This window comes from Aquarana catesbeiana, linkage group LG04, assembly GCF_042186555.1.
Source record: "Aquarana catesbeiana isolate 2022-GZ linkage group LG04, ASM4218655v1, whole genome shotgun sequence".
Lineage (NCBI taxonomy): Eukaryota > Metazoa > Chordata > Amphibia > Anura > Ranidae > Aquarana > Aquarana catesbeiana.
The window spans coordinates 125,050,975-125,069,214 of record NC_133327.1 but is presented as its reverse complement, the minus strand read 5'-3'; the positions used below and the strand labels follow the sequence as shown (position 1 = coordinate 125,069,214).

Below are 18,240 nucleotides of genomic sequence, written 5' to 3'. Positions count from 1 at the left end.
GGCCTGTGTGAGCAATATATCATTTAGTGACAACTTTTTGTAATTTTTTTTTTTTTTTTTTTTTTTTTTCATTATTCAATCACTTGGGACAAAAAAAATGAATATTCAATGGGCTCAACATGCCTCTCAGCAATTTCCTTGGGGTGTCTACTTTCCAAAATGGGGTCATTTGTGGGGGTTTTGTACTGCCCTGTCATTTTAGCACCTCAAGAAATGACATAGGCAGTCATAAATTAAAGACTGTGTAAATTCCAGAAAATGTACCCTAGTTTGTAGGCGCTATAACTTTTGCGCAAACCAATAAATATACACTTATTGACATTTTTTTTACCAAAGACATGTGGCCAAATACATTTTGGCCTAAATGTATGACTAAAATTGAGTTTATTGGATTTTTTTTAGAACAAAAAGTAGAAAATATCATTTTTTTTCAAAATTTTCGGTCTTTTTCCGTGTATAGCGCAAAAAATAAAAACGGCAGAGGTGATCAAATACCATCAAAAGAAAGCTCTATTTGTGGGAAGAAAAGGACGCAAATTTCGTTTGGTTACAGCATTGCATGACCGCGCAATTAGCAGTTAAAGCGACGCAGTGCCAAATTGTAAAAAGTGCTCTGGTCAGGAAGGGGGTAAATCCTTCCGGGGCTGAAGTGGTTAAACAGAGGCTTAGGCCCCATCCACACAGGGTGGATCCATCTGAGTGGAATCCACCTGTTCAGTGGGGGATCGCTCCGCTTAGCAGGCGGATGACAGGTCAGTGTCTTCTCCGCTATGCAGAGCAGGCAAGGACAGAGCCCACTCTCCTCTATGGGGCAGTTGGATGGAAACAGACTGCATGTCCGTTTCCTCCTGATTGTCAGCCAATCCGACCTGCTGGACGGATGGTGAACGTATTGCCATATGTCTATTTTCAGCGGATTTTGTCGGATCAGATGCCAGGCGGGTGTTCACTGACATCCACCTTCCCATAGAGGCCAATGGGTGGCCCGATCGGGTCTGCCTGAAAATAGACAGGCGGACCTGATCGGTCCGATTGTGTGAAAGGGGCCTTAGATGGCAGCTTCCTTGGCTAAAAAGGATAGAAGGGTTTAGTTACACTTTAAATCACTGTTTGTCATACATTTAGGCTCCGTTTACACCATGGCAGGTGGAATCGCAGCAATTACGAATCGCGCGAGACGCGCTTGCAATACCCGTTACTTTCAATGGGATCCAAATCTCAGCGGGATTTTGCCACGATTGTCACAATGAATTGCGGTAAAATCGTGAAAAGAAAATCACGGAACTTCTTTCGGGCGACAGGCGTCCATCGATTTTGCTTGCATGATTTTACATCGATTTGTTGACAATTGTGGCAAAATTGGGCCTCGATTTGGGTGCCATTGAAAGTGACAGGGATTGCTGTCCTGCATTTTGCATTGATTCTGAATCACAAGCAGAATTGCGGCAATTCCGCCCACGATCCGGATTGCCATAGTGTGAACGGAGCCTTCAAATTACAAGCCCATTCAATAAAACATTGCAAGCAACAAAGTTCAAACCATGAAAACCAATCAGAATACATTATGAACAAGCCTTACATCAGGAAAATTAAACTTGGTTGGTGGCGATGGGTTACTGTACATGCATTAAGCTGGGTTCACAGCTATGCACTTCCCTTTGGTGTAGTTTTCACTGAAATCAATGTAAAAATCATCAAAATAATGCATGTCAACACATGCATTTGTATGCACATCAACACTCATCATGACTTGTTAACACGTCAGTTTAGTGTCAGTCTAGGGATAGTGTGAGTGTAGTGAGGAGGAGCATCATTCAGCTTTGCATAGTGTGCAGCTAGAGTAGGGACAGCTCAAATAGTTTCACTGTAGTGTAGTGGGACCGTGTAATTCATACATACATTAGTTTGGAGTAAGGACAGTTCAGATAATGTCAGTGTAGTGATGGTTGAACACCGTCTATTTGATTTGCATTGCTGCCAGTTTAACACCATTTACTTCTGTGTGTTTTACTGCTAATTTAACGCCATATAGTTTTGTGTGCATTACCGCCAGTTTAATGCCATATAGTTCTGTGTGCGTTACTGCCAGTTTAACGCCATATAGTTTTGTGTGTTACTGGCAGTTTAATGCCATTTACCTCTGCGTGTGTTACTGCCATTTTAACGCCATATAGTTCTGTGTGTGTTACTGCCAGTTTAACGTCATATAGTTTTGTGTGCGTTACTGAGTTTAATGCCATACAGTTCTGTGTGCGTTACTGCCAGTTTAATGCCAGTTTGTGCGTTACTGTCAGTTTAACGCCATTTACTTTTCTGTGCGCTACTGCCAGTTTAACACCATATAGTTTTGTGCGTTACTGCCAGTTTAACACCATTTACTTCTGTGTGTTACTGCCAGTTTAAAGCCATATAGTTCTGTGTGTGTTACTGCCAGTTTAAAGCCATATAGTTTTGTGTGTGTTACTGCCAGTTTAATGCCATATAGTTTTGTGTGGATTACTGCCAGTTTAACTCCATATAGTTCTGTGTGTGTTACTGCCAGTTTAACGCCATATAGTTTTGTGTGCATTACTGACAGTTTAACACCATATAGTTCTGTGTGCGTTACTGCCAGTTTAACGTCATATAGTTTAGTTTTGTGTGTGTTACTGCCAGTTTAATGCCATATAGTTCTGTGTGCGTTACTGACAGTTTAATGCCAGTTTGTGCATTACTGTCAGTTTAACACCATTTACTTTTGTGTGCATTACTGCCAGTTTAACGCCATATCGTTTTGTGCATTACTGCCAGTTTAACGCCATTTACTTCTATGTGCGTTACTGCCAGTTTAAAGCCATATAGTTCTTTGTGCGTTACTGCCAGTTTAACGCCATATGGTTTTGTGTGTGTTACTGCCAGTTTAATGCCATTTAGTTTTGTGTGCGTTACTGCCAGTTTAACTCCATATAGTTCTATGTGTGTTACTGCCAGTTTAACGCCATATAGTTTTGTGCGTTACTGCCAGTTTAACACCATTTATTTCTGTGTGTGTTACTGACAGTTTAACGCCATATAGTTCTGTGTGCGTTACTGCCAGTTTAACGCCATATAGTTATGTGCGTTACTGACAGTTCAATGCCATATACTTCTGTGTGTGTTACTCCCAGTTCAACGCCATATAGTTTTGTGCGTTACTGCCAGTTTGATGCCATTTACTTTTGTGTGCGTTACTGCCAGTTTAACGCCATATAGTTCTCTGTGTCACTGTATGTTTGGCGCATTATATTCCAGTATATTATAGTGTATCCGTGGAGTGCGTCTGCTCACATTAAAGTGCACCAAACACCTCTTTACATTGATTAAAGTGCATCTACGTACAGATTTCAACTTCTTCTTTACATTTGCTTATAAGCACCGCCCCCTCCCTCCCAATAATGTCTGGGAGGACAACAAGGAGAGGCAGACATTCCCTTGGCACTGTGAGGGGGCCAACAAAAAATGTGTCCACAGGCAAAGGTGGACGTGGTGGTCAGTCCGCAGGCAGGGCATCATTTCCTCTGTTTAGTGAGTTTGCCCGTGCTATCCAGCCACAGCATGCAAAGGAGGTGGTGGACTGGCTTACTAAACCTTCCTCATCCTCCTCATCCTCTGTCACGCAAGCAGAGACAAGTGTGCAGTCCCCTGCAGTTGCCAGAGTGGATAAACCTGCCTCCTTGTCCACATCTATTCCTGCTATAGCCCCAACATCAGCCATTGAGAGTCAGCTGAGTTATTTGACCACAGTGTCAGACACTTACTCCTTGATGATGCCCAGTCATTACTGGATTCAGATGTTGGTTCTGAGGTTGAGGATGACAGGAACATGAGCTAAGAGAGAGGGAGGAACACTGGTAGACAAATTGTCATTCATGTTCCCCAAGCCACAGCGTATTGCCAAGTTGTCTCCAGTGGTAATGATGAAGAGGTTGGAGATGGAGATGATGATGATGAGGTCACTGATGCAACTTGGGTGCCAGATAGTACAGAAGAGGAAACAACCCCAAGGAGGCCGACATCAAGAAAGAGTAGAGAGCAGCCACCCTATTTCATCACATTCTGCAGCTGGTATCTCCCGTCTCACTCCCCAAAGCTCAGCTATCTGGGCCTTTTTCAGCACATCTGCAGCAGATCGCACTGTTGCTATCTGCAAACTGTATCTCAGGAACATCAAACATGGCAAAAACACCAACCATTTGGGTACCACATGCTTAACAAGGCATTTAACGCCCAACCACTCAGCCGTTGGCAATAGCACCTAAAAGCCACACAAAAGGGGCACAAATCTGTCCCTCCTTCTCCTCCTTACCCACTTCAATCTGCCCCTGCTATACCGAGTCATTACCTCTTAGCAGCCTCCACTGACAGGGATGATGGTATAGCACAGGGTGTCCCAGGTCCTAGTAGCACATCTGCCAGCACCACCAGCTGTAGCCTGTGGCTGGCAGATTTCTATGCCCCATCCGCTGCAGCGGAAAAAAAAATACAGTCCCTGCCACCCACATGCCCAGTGTCTAAATGCAAGCTTGTCAAAGCTCTTGGCTGTCCAACTTCTGCCTTTCAGCCTGGTGGATTCTGTCCCTTCCGTGTATTTGCACAATGTGCTGTACCACAATGGCAGATTCCCAGTCGCTACTACTTTTCACGTAAAGCTGTTCCATCTCTCTACCATCACGTGGAAGGGGATGTTCTGGCATCGTTGGGCAAGGCAGTCAGCCATAAAATCCACCTTACTGCTGACACGTGGTCCAGCAAGCATGGGCAGGGATGATATATTTCAATCACAGCACACTGGGTAACGCTGCTTGTAACTCGAAAGGATGCAGGACAGGGCTCGGTGCTGCAGCTTGTTGTGCCCCACATCTCCATACAGCTGGTGGTGATGATGCCAGACCTGTAAGCTCTACCCCTCCTCCTCAGCACACCTCAATGCCCTCCTCTGCAGAATTGTCCTATGAACATCAGGTATCCCCTAAGCATTCAAAGGGCTATTCCCAGAGTCATGCAAAAAGGTGCCATGCAGTGCTTCAGCTGGTGTGTTTAGGGGACTGGAACCACCCCGGAGCAGAGATTCTTGCAGCTGTGTAGGGACAGGCCCAGAGGTGGTTCACACCATGCCAGCTGGAGCCAGGAATGGTGGTTTGCGATAATGGCTCAAACCTCCTGTCTGCTTTTAGAAAGGGAAAGTTGACACATGTGAAAAAAAGGACCAGAGGGTCTAGAGACAGGGTTCTTCAGAGAGGAACACACAGGCTATGAAAAATTAGAAAATGGAACAATTTATTAGTAAATATAAATGATATCCACCCACAATGGTAAGTAGACATATATTACCTCCACCGCTGGATAAAGTAACATAAATAAGTAACAACAGACACACCACCGAACACCCTCCTCGTTCACTCCAAAACACCCCCACTATAGACCAGCTGCTTTAGTGTAATGTAATGGATCTCCAATATAATGTATTTACCATTACCAATAATGTATTTACCAGGTAACTTAGATAATGGTGATGAACAGAACAAGTAAGACAAAAATGTCAGCTTGTTGTTTACAAATGCAAATAAATTAGGCTGTCCTGTGGGTCAGACCAGCTCTGATATAATATACTTTATAATTACGTTTAGCTGCAATACACAATAAACCATACAAGTTATTGGCGTTGTAAGCAGCATTCAAAGGAAGATAATGTGTTGGATTCTAATTAAAAGCAGTGATCTGTGTCACTGACAACAAGTTGGTAAGGTTTTGGCAATGATGTGGTTCCTTCTAAGATAAATATAAATGATTTTCATAGGAAATGCTCAATTTCAGCTCCCAGTGGTTCTCTTTTCTGTAGAGAGCAGGAATCAAGATATATAAGGCAGATGTTTCATGGTCTTTCATTCTCACTGAGACCTCTGTCTACATTATAGCATTGCTAATGATATTTTTTCTATAGTACTGAAAACTGCAATGCAGTTGAACACAAGGCAGGTACACTATTCAGCTAAAGGTTTGTGAACACTTGACCATCACACCTATAGAAGCTTTATGGACATCTCATTCCAGAACAATTCATGGGCATTAATATGAACTTTGCCCCCATTGTGGCTGTAAGAGCCTCCACTCTCCTCAAGATTTTGCAGTGTCTGTGGGAATGTGCCCATTCTGCCAAAAGCGTAATTGTTAGGTAAGGTACTGATGATGGACAAGACCTGACTCAAAATGTGTATTCTGATTCATCCCAAAATTGTTTAATAGGGTTGAGGTCAGGGCACTGTGTGCAGGCCACTTGAGTTCCTTTACAACAATCTCATCAAAATATTGGTATAATGTTCAGCGCTAAACCAACTGATTAAAAGATTAAAGTTTAAAATTTAAATGAAAAGGCATGCATCTGCATTTGGATACATGCAGCTAACATACGGCGCTCGTGGATCCCTCAGTAGAGACTTTCCGGCAGTCCTCCCCACTCTAGCACTCTGCAAGTGCTCCAACATTTTTCACGCAAGTTTTTAGTGTTGTTTTATACTTATATACTGAATAAATTCCTAAGCTGTTTAAAGGATTGGCTTGGCACTTCTCTCTCCTCTTTTAACAATCTCATCAAAGCATGTCTTCATGGACCTGGTGTGTGGAAAGGGGCACAGTCATGCTAGAGCAGAAATGGGCCTTCACCAAATTACTGCCACAAGGATGGAAGCACATCATTGTCAGAAATGCCTTTACACGTAGTAGCATTAACCATACCTTTCACTGGTAACACCTAAACTCTATAATTTGAAGGGATGCTCATACATTTGGCTATATATGTAGGTATACAGGTGATACTCGAAAAATTTGAATATCGTGGAAAAGTTAATTTATTTCACTAATGCAACTTAAAAGGTGAAACTAATATATGAGACTCATTACATGCAAAGCAAGATAGTTCAAGCCGTGATTTGTCATAATTGATGATTATGGCTTACAGCTCATGAAAACCCCAAAGCCACAATCTCAGAAAATTAGAATATTACATGCAATCAATAAAACAAGGATTGTACATAGAACAATATCGGACCTCTGAAAAGTATAAGCATGAATATGTACTCAGTACTTGGTTTGGGCCCCTTTTGCAGCAATTACTGCCCCAATGCGGCATGGCATGGAAGCTATTAGCCTGTGGCACTGCTGAGGTGTTATGGAAGACCAGGATGCTTCAATAGTGGCCTTCAGCTCTTCTGCATTGTTCGGTCTCATGTCTCTCATCTTTCTCTTGGCAATGCCCCATAGATTCCCTATGGGGTTCAGGTCAGGCGAGTTTGCTGGCCAATCGAGCACAGTAATCCCACGGTCATTGAACCAGGTTTTGGTGCTTTTGGCAGTGTGGGCAGGTGCCAAGTCCTGCTGGAAAATGAAGTCAGCATCCCCATAGAGCTCGTCTGCGGAAGGAAGCATGAAGTGCAAAATCTCCTGGTAGACGGCTGTGTTGACCCTGGACTATAATGAAGCTCAGTGGACCAACACCAGCAGATGACATGGCTCCCCAAGTCAACACAGACTGTGCAAACTTCACACTGGACTTCAAGCATCTTGCAGTGTGTGCCTCTCCATTCTTCCTCCATACTCTGGGTCCTTGGTTTACAAATGAGATGCAAAATTTGCTCTCATCAGAAAAGAGGACTTTGGACCACTAAGCAACAGACCAGGTCTGTTTTTCTTTAGCCCAGGTAAAACGCTTCTGACGTTGTTTGTTGTTCAGGAGTGGCTTGACAAGAGGACATTTGAAGCCCATGTCCAGGATCCGTCTGTGTTTGGTGGCTCTTGATGCACTGACTGCAGCCCCAGTCCACTCCTTGTGAAAGTCCCCAACACTTTTGAATGGCCTTTTCCTGACAATCCTCTCCAGGCTGCGGTCATCCCTGCTGCTTGTGCACCTTTTTCTTCCAAACTTTTCCCTTCCAGATAACTTTCCATTAATGTGCTTTGATACAGCACTTTGGGAACATCCAACTTCTTTTGAAATTACCTTTTGAGGCTTTGCCTCCTTATGGAGGGTGTCAATGATGGTTTTCTGCATAACTGTCAGGTCAACAGTCTTTCCCATGATTGTGATTCCTACTGAACAGACTGAGAGACCACATTTAAGGACTCAGGAACTCTTTACAGGTGTTATGGCTTAATTAGCTGATTAGAGTGGGACACTTTGAGCCTAGAATATTGCACCTTTTCACAATATTCAAATTTTCCGAGATTGTGGATTTGGGGTTTTCATGAGCTGTAAGCCATAATCCTCACAATTATGACAAATCACGGCTTGAACTATCTTGCTTTGCATGTAATGAGTCTATCTCATATATTAGTTTCACCTTTTAAGTTGCATTAGTGAAATAAATGAACTTTTGCACGATATTCTAATTTTTCGAGTATCACCTGTATTAGTCATGTGTTTGCAAACATTTGGCCATATATCGTAGGTGCTGGATGCTTGCAGTGTGTCCTCTAAGGCTTCATGCCCACTAGGCATTTAGCTCTGGTGCATGAGGCTCAAGCATTTAGGTGCAGTTGAAAAGTACGGGCACCCCATCAAGCCCTACCGCTTGTGTCCCAGGCATTTGTCTCTGGATGCATACTGCAATTAAAGAGTGATCTCTTAAAACTTAGTGGAGCTCCAGCCAATTTTGTGTTTATTAAAAGTCAGCAGCTACAAAAACTGTAGCTGCTGACTTTTAATAAACAGCCATTCACCTGTTCCAGGATCCAGCGATGTGTTCACCTGAGCTGTTCTTTCCCTTGCTGCGCTGTTCCCGGTGCTAGCATCTCAACTGTGGGCACCTGGATGTGACAGCTTGCGGCTTCACAGCTGAGTACCCACTGAGCATGCACGAGCCGCGCTGCACATTGTGAATGGTCCTGCAGTCTTCCCGGACCTCTGACGTGTCCCAGAAGTCTGCAGGGAGGGGGAGAGGAGAACTTCCGCTTGGGTTGCCTAGGTGATCTGAGCAGAAGTGGGAGTGGGTACACGTTACAAATAGGTACCCACTACCCCCTGCAAAAAAAGTGTCCTTTAGTGAAGAGGAAGTGGGGAGGAGGCCTTAAAGCAAAACTTCTGCTTTTGGGTGGAGCTCTGCTTTAAGGACCACTGCACCGTCCAGCCCTGATCAGCTTTCAGGTTCTCATAGAGTTTGACAGGCTACTGGCAGCAGGGCTGGGTGGTCCAAACGCACCTTGCATCTGCACCTAAACACTGGATTATATACCAGGGTTAGATATCCAATGTACCAGGGCCTAAATCTTACACTTGGCCTTGTGTTCAATATAAAAACAAAACCATTGAACCGATTGCTTTAAAATAGTTTCAAGTTCATAGAACAGACTTGTTAAAAATGTTTGCTTACTATGAATTTGATGCGTGAAAGATGCACAGTAATTAAGGAGAAATACATCATTGTTGCTACTATGACAGGTTCATAAAATTTTACGTATTGAGTATTTGTACATCCTGCGACTTGTCAGTAAGTTCCCCAATCGTTTTCATACTTAATTCTAATTTGCATCTTCTGTTTGTGTTGTCATTAAACCTTTTTTAATTTAGGCTTTGAGAATGATGAAAAAAACAGACAGATGAAGCGTGATAGATGTGGTAAGTTGTCCTCCAGACTGGCAAGAAAGTGATTTTTATAGACTTTGGGTATTCAGTTATTTTGAGTGACAGCTAACACATTTCAAAATGTTTCCCACTAACCATATGTATTTTGCAATCACTAAACCACAATCCTTTTCAATTTATATTATCACCGGGATTGTTTACAAACTGGCTGAACCTGGTGGTGCTATTTTGGAAAACATAAATTAAATTCTTATTAAATTAGAAAAGACATTTATTGAGAAGACATTTAGGCTCATTTCACTTAACTTTAAAGTGGAACTTTAGTCAGAAAACTTTGTTCTGATAGATGCCTTCAGGCTTGCCCTTTTTGCAGTTATAGCTTAAACATTAAAAATAAGTGTCCATACTGTCTAAAATCCAGTAATACACCGTCTAACCCTGCTCTGCACATGCTCAGTTGCTCTCCATTTTTAGACACCACCAAGCTTTTAGAGGCAGATCTGCTGAAGTATTAAATCGGAATTAAATGCTCCTATCCTTTACAGCCAAGGAAGCTGCTTCTGTTTAATCTGCAACTGCCATGGTGCTGTGCATGTGATCAATTATGACATCAGCCATTTAATGATTTGACAGTTTGGTTAAGGACACAAGCAAATGTGACAGTTAGCAATCCCGGCATTCCAGGAATGTAACTGTTTTTTGAAACTGTTAAATCGATGGGTTTAGTGACTCTTTATGATTTATTGCTGCTCAGCCCAGATAGCAAGGTTAGCTAGCCACAAATTTGTGTCAGTCTTGAATTGTAAGTTGTTGGTTGAATTGTAAGTCTTGCTGCACATTTTCACTGGCAAGTTGTACACTTGCAGAGCACTTGAAGCACAAGTTCTAGTTGACACTTTTCCAATTTGTAGCAAATTTGTGTGGCAAGTCTCTAACAAAAGCAAAGTTACAGTGGTGAGTCTACAGCAAGAGCTCTGCAAGTTTACAAGTTGAAAACTCAGTCACGGTGACCCCTGTGGTGGGATGACTATTGCACAACATAACTGAACCAAAACTTGCAGCAGACTTGCAGAGTGTTGATCTGGAGTCATGCAACGCGGACTTGCTGCAAATGTGCAACAAACTTGTGAAACCTGACAAGTCTAGCAATAGCTTAGCAAGTCATTTTCAAACTTGCAGCACAATTGCTTGCTATCTGGAAAGAGGGCTCTGGGCTTCAGCAAAATGGCAGCCACCATCAAGAAGAAACATGAGCAATGCTGGAGGCAATTTACAGCACATACTAATTTTGGTAGCATAACGTGGAATGAATGATCCTTGATAAAGAACAATATTTTTTATCAATTCTTATGGGTAAAGTTTTGTTTTAAAAGAGAGAAATAAATCACTAGGTACTTCTGTCAATAGAGATGAATTGATCTATTTCCACTTTAAACAAATAAGATAAATACACTGCACCCCTTAGACATGTGGGAGAACTGTATTTCTGGAAAGCGAGAGAAAAATCACATGAAAATATCCAAGCTACAAGTGAGTATGTTTTTCATTTTTCAGAAGAAGTGAAGGATGACAGTGGCCTGCAAGACAGAAAAAAGCCAAAAGTCAAACACTCTGGACAATTTGGTAAAAATTAAAGTATATCTATAGATAGTGTATCATTTTTGTAGCAGGGTGCAAAACAAACCCTCCCAGCTTCTTCAGTCCATGTGCACATTTATTTGGACTAGTATTGTATTTTATAATATACACATTACCGTAATTTAGGAGAAAAGGAACACTGTCGGCAGTGTTTATAGAGTTCTGGGAGCTAAAACTTCAATGTGACAGCTAAAGTGATATTAAAGGCAATTGTTTTAATTTAAAAAAAAAATATCTATCTATCTATATAAATACATATATTTTTTTTTTTTTTTGCCTGCTCTGCGCAAAAATATTTCACAGAGCCCCCCCCCCCCCCCCGGCACTGTGGCTCCTTCTCCCAGGTGCCTTCTTAGCAAGCTGTTTCTGTGCCCCCAATCCTGGCGGTGTGCATCCAAAGACACACACAGCACCAGTAATCCATGCCCCCACTCTCTCCTTACAGAAGTTTGACTGACAGCAGCAGGAACTTATGTCTCACTCTGCTTCCAGTGTCTCTTGTGAGACCAGGAAGAGAGGAGAGTGGGTCTGCAGTTGGGACAGCGCTAGAGCGGTGAGAGGAGCTAGGGAAGTGTTTAGGAATGGGGTGGGGGAGAGAGTTAGTGGGGAGTTTTTTACATTAATGCAAATGTAAAAAACAGTCTATACTACTATAATTGTTAATAGTGCACATAATAATAGATAATAACATAATTACAATTATAAATTATAAAGTGATGACAAACCACAGTCTCATCAAAAAAGTGCATAATGTGTCCATAATATATACAGTAAACAGTTTATCTGTGTATATAACTCCCAGTTTCTATACCCTTTCAGGATCACTTTGAATATAAAGAAGCACTGCAAGTTATACAATATAAAGATAAAACTATTGATCTATTTAAAACAATATAGATAAACTATTTATATTTAATGAACAAATCTTCATTAATATATGAGACGTTGGTTTATCATCATTGTTTTTTACTATGCTATTTATTATTGTAATTACATTATTTGGTATTATTAGGTGTGTTGTTATCACTGAATGTTTTGGAGTGTTTTTACTCACAGAAATATCACAGCACCTTTTTAAGTATATTCTGGGTTAGTGCTGATATTTATTTGAATATTTATTAGCATTGCATGTATGTTTTTTTCTCTGTTTATGAATCCCAATTTAAGGAAAAATAAAATAAAGGAATATACCTTTTATGATAATTACCGTACATCATTAACCACTTGCCAACCAGCCGCCGCAGTTATCTGCTCTGATCAATGTAATAATGTCACTGGTCCCAAAAAAGTGTCAAAAGTGTCCGATCTGTCCGCCACAATGTCGCAGTCACGCTAAAAATGGCAGGTCACCACCATTACTAGTAAAAAAAATATATATAATAATAAAAATGCCATAAATCTGTCCCCAATTTTGTAGATGCTATAACTTTTGTGCAAACCAAACAATATACGCTTGTTGCGATTTTTTTTTAACCAAAAATATGTAGAAGAACATATTGGCTTAAACTGATGAAAACATTTTTTTGGGGGATATTTATTATAGCAAAAAGTACAAAATATTGTTTTTTTTCAAAATTGACGGTCTTTTTTATGTTTATAGCGCAAAAAATAAAAACCGCAGAGGTGATCAAATACCACCAAAAGAAAACTGTCAGTAACCATGAATCAGACTGAGACAGAAGTACAGTTAAATCACACTTGTTTAATAATAATAATAAAAAAAAGGTAAACAGAGTAAACGTAGTCAAAACATAGCCCTGACAGGTCTGCCGCTGCACAGTGTGCAGCGACGGATCTGTCATCTGCCTGCTCAGCGGCGGAGCGATCCCCCGCTGAGCAGAGCAGGCTCTGTACACGGACACATCCGTGTGAAAGAGCCCTACGGCAAATATGCCGGAATGCACCCTCTCACCCTCCTCTTCCTCTTCCCAAACTGAGATGGATGGAGCTTGTACATCCATACAAACAGCGACTGAGCTGGTTCAAAGTGCTGAAATTACAGCTGCTGTAATATCCCTTGGGTTACTACCTTTTGGTCAAAGGAACGTTGATTGGGATGGGGCACTTACTGTGAGGTAAGGAATAAAAAAGTATTACGATAAAAAAATAAGAAAAAATATTGATGAAAAAATATTGTTATTTAAAATGAATGATGTAGTCCGGAGACTCTCTGATGGACTGTGTTCATCAAATTTGCTTACTCCGTGATTCATCTGTGGATAAAAATAAATCCAAATCCCTCCACCAGTTGAGTATGCCGCCACCACAATAAGTTGAACTCTTACCAGAGAGCCTGCACCCTTTATTATAAAGGACCAAACAGGCTTGATGTATTAATCCCAGGAAGAGACCACCGAAAAAGGACATGTCAGTGAAACTGAACTGGGAACAGTTCAGATGTATCCAAAGGACTCCACTCACACAGTGACCATTGGCCGAATCCCCAAAAAGATAAATAAATGCTACATAGTGTAAAACCTCTTATAGATTATATTTATTAAAAGGTATTGCACTTACAATTATCCTAGGTAAAAACAGCATGGTATAATGTAAAGGCGGTTGCCAAAAAACATCTGGACATGCATGGGAAGACACGATAGCAGGAACAAGCAGCTCTGCCCTTACTGTGAGGTGGTAAAACCAGTTGTGATTTGTGTTACATCTTTTCCTGGATGAAAAACTGAAGCCACAAAAATGTGTACCCTGTATACATTTCATGGCTCATTCTGTGCTTTTGGCTAAAGTATACATTTAAGATCTAATTCATATTTCTCTGGTATCCTTTTTACTGTACACCACATTTTATTTATTTATATACATTTTTAAATTGCTCTTCCTTGGGGTTCTGGGCACAAATGGTGGTTCTCCATGACCAAATGGGTTCTCCATTAACCCTATACCCCAAGCAGTGCCTGCTAGGCTGTTTCCCTGATCCGGAGGCAGATACATTTCTGACAGTGTTCTTACATGAAACCTTGTTTGCTGTGAGAAAATGAATCACATGTACCTGGATGCAATTTGTCTCAACCTCAAAACAACCCTGATTTCTGTAAGTCAATACCACTCTCCCTCTCTTGTAAGAAAATAATATATCGTCATAGAAGTTGGGATCACTGGCTACAACATCTTATCACATGCCTATGATCTCTCACTTGCTTCCCTAAGCCTCAATATTATTTGTCCAATTACTCTCTGGGCTCTCCTCTTCCTACTTATGTTACCTCAAACTGATCAACTTGAGAATTTCAGGCTAGTTTGTATTCAGCCAAACTAGTAATAGTGCTGTCTTACTGTTAACCATGTTCACTCCATGTATAATGCTCTGTTTCACTCCTGCTTAGCCTGTTTCCTCCTGTACAACCACAAAACTTTTCATTGCTTTTCATTGACTAGCTGAAAACTATGTTTAGTTGCGCTTTAATGGAATTTCCTGCACTGCTGCAATTCATAAATAAAGCACTGACTTGTTAAAAAATTGCTCTCCCTAATAAAGCATATATTGTATGCAATACAGGTGATACTATTAATAATTTAAATTTAGTATAAACCTAACTGATCAATAAATGTTGTTATTATCTTATAAAGGCATGTGATTTGTCTCTTACAGTTGTGTTTTCTTCCAATTTAGATTATCCCTGGGACAGGTCAAACCTGAAATCTCTGGAGATTGACTTAAAGGACTTTAAGGAGCTGGATCGTTTTGCTTCCGAGGTACAACCCAATTTTTTTTCTGTCAGATATTGTATAATTAATCTCTTTTTTGAAAAAAAATGTAAAAAAAGATTTAGTTGGTTGTAATATGTAGGCTTTGCTGTGATAAATACTCCAGTAATGTATAATACAAGGCTTTATCTGCCTTTCAGAATCCCGAGTGATTTTATGCAACTTGGAATTGGTCTTTGAAGCATTAATACAATTCCAAGACCCCTGTAAAGAAAGAAATTAATACATACCTGTTCTGCTGCATGCGTAGCTGATTCCTCTGCTCTGCAAAAGACAATCTTGCTGGAAAACCTTTTGCAGTTCAAAACTCCTAGGAGTGTCATATGTTGGTGCAGTGGCGTAGCGTGGGTTGTCAGCGCCCGTGGCAAGGCAAGTAATTTGCACCCCCTAACCTGTGGACTTTTAGCACTCCCCGAGTCCTGTCCCTTCCTTTCCTACAATAGTACTAACCAACCTGATTCCTATACTGACCACTACACTCTACTGTTCACTACACTGACCACTATACTGTCCACTACACTATACTGCCCACTATAAGGCCCACTACACTATACTGTCCACTACACTGACCGCTATACTGTCCACTACACTGACCGCTATACTGTCCACTATACTGACCACTACACTGACCACTATACTGTCCACTACACTATACTGCCCACTACACTACCCACTACACTATACTGTCCACTATACTGACCTCTATACTGTCCACTACACTATCCACTATACTGACCACTACACTGTCCACTATATTGTCCACTATACTATACTGTCCACTATACTACACTGTCCACTATTATATACTGTCCACTATACTATACTGTCCGCTATACTTACCACGACACTATACCGTCCACTATACTATACTGTCCGCTATACTTACCACTACACTATACTGTCCACTACACTGTCCACTATACTGCCCACTACACTATACTGTCCACTACACTGACCACTATACTGCCCACTACACTATACTGCCCACTATACTGTCCACTACACTATACTGCCCACTACACTATACTGCCCACTATACTATACTGTCCACTATACTATACTGACCACTATACTGTCCACTACACTGCCCACTACACTATACTGACCACTATACGATACTGTCCACTATACTATACTGTCCACTATACTGTCCACTACACTGCCCACTACACTATACTGACCACTATACTATACTGTCCACTATACTGCACTGACTACTTTACTGTCCACTACACTATCCTACCTACAGTATTTCTATACTGACCACTACACTGCATGACTCTGGCTGCTCTTCTACTCACTCTCTCCCTCTCTCTCTGGCTGGCTGGCTGCTCCCTCTTCCCAGACCGTGTCCCCCCCCCCCCGGGCCAGCAACACGACTCTCATCACGAGGGAGTCTCACCTTTTCTTCTTTGTTTTCCATCGGTCCGGAGGGGAGGAGGAGGAGACAGCGGTGGCTCACAATCTTGAATTTTTGTGTCCCCCGCGCTCCGCCATGTTCAGTCTCCGGCGCCTTGTGATTGGGTGTATGGGGTCATGTGCGGCGGCGGGGCTGGCCTGTTAACGATCGCGCTTGCTCCTGGAGTCCCGCCTCCGCACATGACCCCATTTACCCAATCACAGGGTGCCAGAGACTGAACATGTGCAGAGGTGGGACTCCAGGATGTACCGCGATCATGGACAGGCCAGCCGCGCCGCCGCACATGACCCCATACGGCCAATCACAGGGCGCCGGAGACTGAACATGGCAGCCAGAGCGTGGGGACACAGGGCAGTGAATTTAGGAGGAGGCAGCCAGCATTGCGCCCCCCTAAATGTTGCGCCCGGGGCAACGGCCCCCTCCGCACCCCCCACGCTACGCCACTGTGTTGGTGTCCCCCTCTATTCAGACACAAAGACTGGTAGATGAATCACAGAGTGCAATGGGCACCAGGCATCTGGCACAAAAACAAATGCGTACCAGATGCTGAAGACCTTTCTGCAACCTTTCCCTCTACCCTGGCCTTTCTCGACAAGTGTGCTGCAGCACCCTGTGGTACAGTCTGGGTTCTTCAGAGGTGCCTTGGCAAAATGCCTAAAACTTGCCCCAAATTGGCCAAAAATTGTCAATAAGCTGGCAGTGGATCAAGCCTGACTTTTTTTGCTACACAAAGCCACAGGTCTTTATTGTGCAGCACTACAGCCTTGGGTGCTGTGCAGGCCAGCTACCAGCATTCTAACAAATGATGATATCAAAGGTTAACAAGGAGGAAGTCAGATACCTGAGGATGTCCTTGTTTGCCCTTACCCTACCCCTCTCTGTCAGAACTGGGATCATGTTAGCAGAGAGTTGGGGGCGTAAAGAAACTGAGGAAGGGGGGAACCTTATGCCATGTACACACGATCGGACATTGATCGGACATTCCGACAACAAAATCCATGGATTTTTTCCGACGGATGTTGGCTCAAACTTGTCTTGCATACACACGGTCACACAAAGTTGTCGGAAAATCTGATCGTTCTGAACACGGTGACGTAAAACACGTATGTCGGGACTATAAACGGGGCAGCAGCCAATAGCTTTCGTCTCTTAATTTATTCTCAGCATGCGTGGCACTTTGCGCGTCGGATTTGTGTACACACGATCCGAATTTCCGACAACAGATTTTGTTGTCGTAAAATTTTATAGCAAGCTCTCAAACTTTGTGTGTCGGGAATTCCTATGGAAAATGTGTGATGGAGCCCACACACGGTCGGAATTTCCAACAACGAGGTCCTATCACACATTTTCCATCGGAAAAAAATCCTATCGTGTGTACGGGGCATTAGCCAGTACCAGCGAAGGTGCATCTGCTTTGCAAAAATAAATCACCTGTAATGCTGGATGTCCTACATGTGTGGATACAGCTGCATTCTGTAAAACTATTAATTTCGTTTTTACATTTTTGAATTGGTGCCTTAAGGTTGCAGAATTTTAAAGGGTGCCTTGATGGAAAAAAGAAACACTGGTCTACACCACAGAGGAGTCATATAATATTAAATGAAAAGTTTAAAATTCTTACTTTACAGTTGGCGCTTTTGGATTTTTTTAAAAAAAACTGTTACTTTAACCCTTTGAAAGCAGCAGTGTCATGAGTTAACATTTTTTTTCTAGATATAGTGGTGCTATATGAAATATGTGATGATACGCATTTTTTATAGTATCACTGGAGTGAGCAAAACTGGTAAACACTTGGTTTTTTATGTATTTGGACTAATTCAGAATGCAGCTTTAGTTGTAGAAAGTTTTTTGAACCTCAAAGAAATGT

At 42.0% G+C, this 18,240-nt stretch overlaps 1 protein-coding gene across 2 annotated transcripts in view; it reads left to right on the top strand.

Annotated features, from left to right (window-relative positions):
• The window catches only part of LOC141139439 (kyphoscoliosis peptidase-like), a 93,471-nt gene that overhangs the window by 62,066 nt on the left and 13,165 nt on the right, over nucleotides 1–18,240 (top strand). For both annotated transcript variants that reach the window (XM_073625515.1, XM_073625514.1), the window contains exons 6-8: nucleotides 9,578–9,625; nucleotides 11,147–11,215; nucleotides 14,859–14,941. In XM_073625515.1, the coding sequence (XP_073481616.1) occupies nucleotides 9,578–9,625; nucleotides 11,147–11,215; nucleotides 14,859–14,941 (200 nt within the window). The remainder of the gene's footprint in view (nucleotides 1–9,577; nucleotides 9,626–11,146; nucleotides 11,216–14,858; nucleotides 14,942–18,240) is intronic.